This window comes from Colobus angolensis, unplaced genomic scaffold (assembly GCF_000951035.1).
Source record: "Colobus angolensis palliatus isolate OR3802 unplaced genomic scaffold, Cang.pa_1.0 Scaffold24, whole genome shotgun sequence".
In the NCBI taxonomy this organism is placed as follows: Eukaryota; Metazoa; Chordata; class Mammalia; order Primates; family Cercopithecidae; genus Colobus; species Colobus angolensis.
Genome location: NW_012115599.1, coordinates 3,640,524 through 3,643,285, shown reverse-complemented (window position 1 = coordinate 3,643,285; position 2,762 = coordinate 3,640,524). Strand labels below are relative to the sequence as shown.

At 35.4% G+C, this 2,762-nt stretch overlaps 1 protein-coding gene across 4 annotated transcripts in view; it reads right to left on the bottom strand.

Annotated features, from left to right (window-relative positions):
- Nucleotides 1–788: 788 nt before the first annotated feature.
- Nucleotides 789–2,762, bottom strand: part of TIA1 (TIA1 cytotoxic granule-associated RNA binding protein) — a 37,172-nt gene continuing 35,198 nt past the window's right edge. For all 4 annotated transcript variants that reach the window (XM_011945237.1, XM_011945238.1, XM_011945240.1 and 1 more), the window contains one exon: nucleotides 789–1,944. In XM_011945237.1, coding sequence (XP_011800627.1) covers nucleotides 1,818–1,944 — 127 coding nt within the window. In that variant the 3' untranslated portion in view covers nucleotides 789–1,817. The remainder of the gene's footprint in view (nucleotides 1,945–2,762) is intronic.

Genomic DNA, 2,762 nt, shown 5'->3' with positions numbered 1-2,762 from the left:
CACAGTGACTTAATGAAATAACACAACTGCATAGAACTGAGCTCCAGAGAATTACACACTTGAGCTGTCTTTCCTGGACTCTGGTTTACAAGGGCATTGGCTTAGAGACCAGCTTGGAGTCATCTGCCCCTACCTGGGAAATGCAGGCCAGGAAACTTAAGATTTTGCAGGCCTTTTCTGTTTCTAGGTAAAATGCAGGGAGCTCTCTGAAGGTCTTGAAAACCACTGACCATTCAAATATATATACTGGGACCTTTCCTCTCTGAGTCAAGGAAGAAGGAGGTTTGTGACCTCCACCAAAAACAAAATGAAACTTCCCATACAAGTTTTCTAAGAGACTCTGAAATACAATAGAAATTTCAAAACTAGAACAATGCCATCAAAGATTAAACCTCTTAATGCTTGGAGCCACTCCAAAATAATAAAATTGGGAACTCCAGGAAAACAGGTACCAAAAGAATCAAAATAATGATTGCACTGAGGATTCTCTTATTTGAAGGCTGTTTAAAGAGGTAGGATTTTAAGGTTTTTTTTTTTGTTTATCTTTTGGCCTCTGAACATTTAAAAAATGCTTTGCCCAGCTGGTCCTTCAGGCAAAATTTGGAGGTCACAATGAACTCCAAGCCTGACACACAGATATTCTACAGTTTCACAGCTATCATTTGTACATGTTAAGTTGATTCACTCTTTTTGAGCAAATCTACCTATAAAATGGCAAATTAATATATTCCTTTACATACAACTTTGTGTCTCAAAATTCTTGAAAAACAAGAGCAGATGACTTTGTATTCAAAGACTACCAAAGTATGTATTTGATTTTCACATGCAAACAACTTAAAACCTTATAAATTTCATGTAAACTCTGCATGATACCTTGAAGGAAATGACATACAAAGTTTGCTAACTGTGCAAAATATTAAACTGCTAAAACATTTTACATAATGAAATAATACATGTAAATGTTGAAGTTGACACATGAAATTAACATGGCATAAGAACTTATCACATTTCAGATATCTTCTTTAGTAACAAGTTTTTGTTTTTATAGTTCCTGGTACACAGCAAAGTTTATTACAGAAGATAAAAATTCTTTTAAACAAATCCAACAGGGAATTCTTGAGGCACCTTCTCATATAAAACACAAGATGAATGCAATTATCAATCCATCTGAGAAAAGTTTTCAATCTAAATGAACATCATTTTTTCCATTTAAGTATATTTTACAGAACTTTAATAAGGCAAGACAAATTTGTGAAAAAAGATGTAGATACAAAAATGACATAAACTAATAATTTATATTAAAAAACCCCAAAGGGTAACAGTGGAGATGGGACAGCTCAAATAATACCTTTTTTTTTTAACCTAAAACAGAATTGTGCACAAGCTGAAGATGACAGAGAACTTCTAGACTCTGCACAGTTTTTTTTTTTTAACATCTTTATATTACGTTTTAAATCATATCAGGAATGCAAACTATAACTGCACACTACTTTAGTGGAAAAAAGTTCAATATTGTGCAATTTTCTGCCTCTTAATAGGTAAAAAGTGGCAGCAATCCCTGCATTTGTGTTTGAAACAAGGATCTGAGAAACTTTATCAAAAAAGGTAATGAAGGCAAAAATTGGCAGACATCCAGCATCTTGTTTCTTTTTAAAACAATGTGGATAAGTAATTTTATGATTAAAAATGAATCTTTTAAATAAATACATTGTATCTGACATTTGCACTGACTGATTTGATAAATCTTTAAGTAAACAACGGCTTTACTACACTCCCTGTAGCCTCAAGCCACTGGCTTTAGATTCTGGAGTCCTTTTTCACTGGGTTTCATACCCTGCCACTCGATACCCAGAAGGCTGACTGGGCAACATGCTGCCATTTTGCCCTTGAGGCGGTTGCACTCCATAATTTGGTCCCATCCATGGTGCAGAAGACTGTGTCTGACTGGTGGAGAATGTGAAAGAAGCAGAGGGGAGAGGAAATCCACTGATTAAAATAAAGTATTGGCAAGAACAAATAACAAATATGGGAAATGGGAAACATACTTTTTCTTAAACCCAAATAGAATAACTTACGCCAGGGAAAATGAAAGCTTTACTAAAGTTTTTTTCTCTTAAAAACAAGCATCCCTGTATGTTTAATTTGGACAGTTTACTTTTGTTAGAAATTAAAGCTAAAAAAATACCCTGAACTTATCAACATTCATCTCCTCTGAATACAGAAAAACTTAACCCCATTTTTGGAAAAGAAAACTGTCCATCTCATCTCTGTATCTTGGCTGAACATATTTGCTGAGGAAGCCACTATCTGAAAGAGTCAGGTAGGTTCTCCACAATGAAAAAAGAACTAATATTATACTACTCAAAGAAGAAATCAAAACAATTAACAAATATAAGCTCATAAAAATTCATAACATTACAAGATTTTTTCTTTTTTTTTTCTTTTTTGAAACAGGTTTCCATTCTGTCACCCAGGCTGGAGTACAGTGGTATGACCTCAGCTCACTGCAACCTACATCTCCCCAGGCTCAAGCGATTCTCCCACCTCAGTCTCCTGAACAGCTGGGATTATAGGCACGCACCACCATGCCTGGCTAATTTATTTGTACTTTTTTGTAGAGACGAGATTTCGCCATGTTGCCCAGACTGATCTTAAACTCCTGGACTCAAGTGATCCACCTGCCCTGGCCTTCCAAAGTGCTAGGATTAGAGGCATGAGCCACCGTGCCCAACCACAAAATTCCCACCACAAATTTTTTTTTT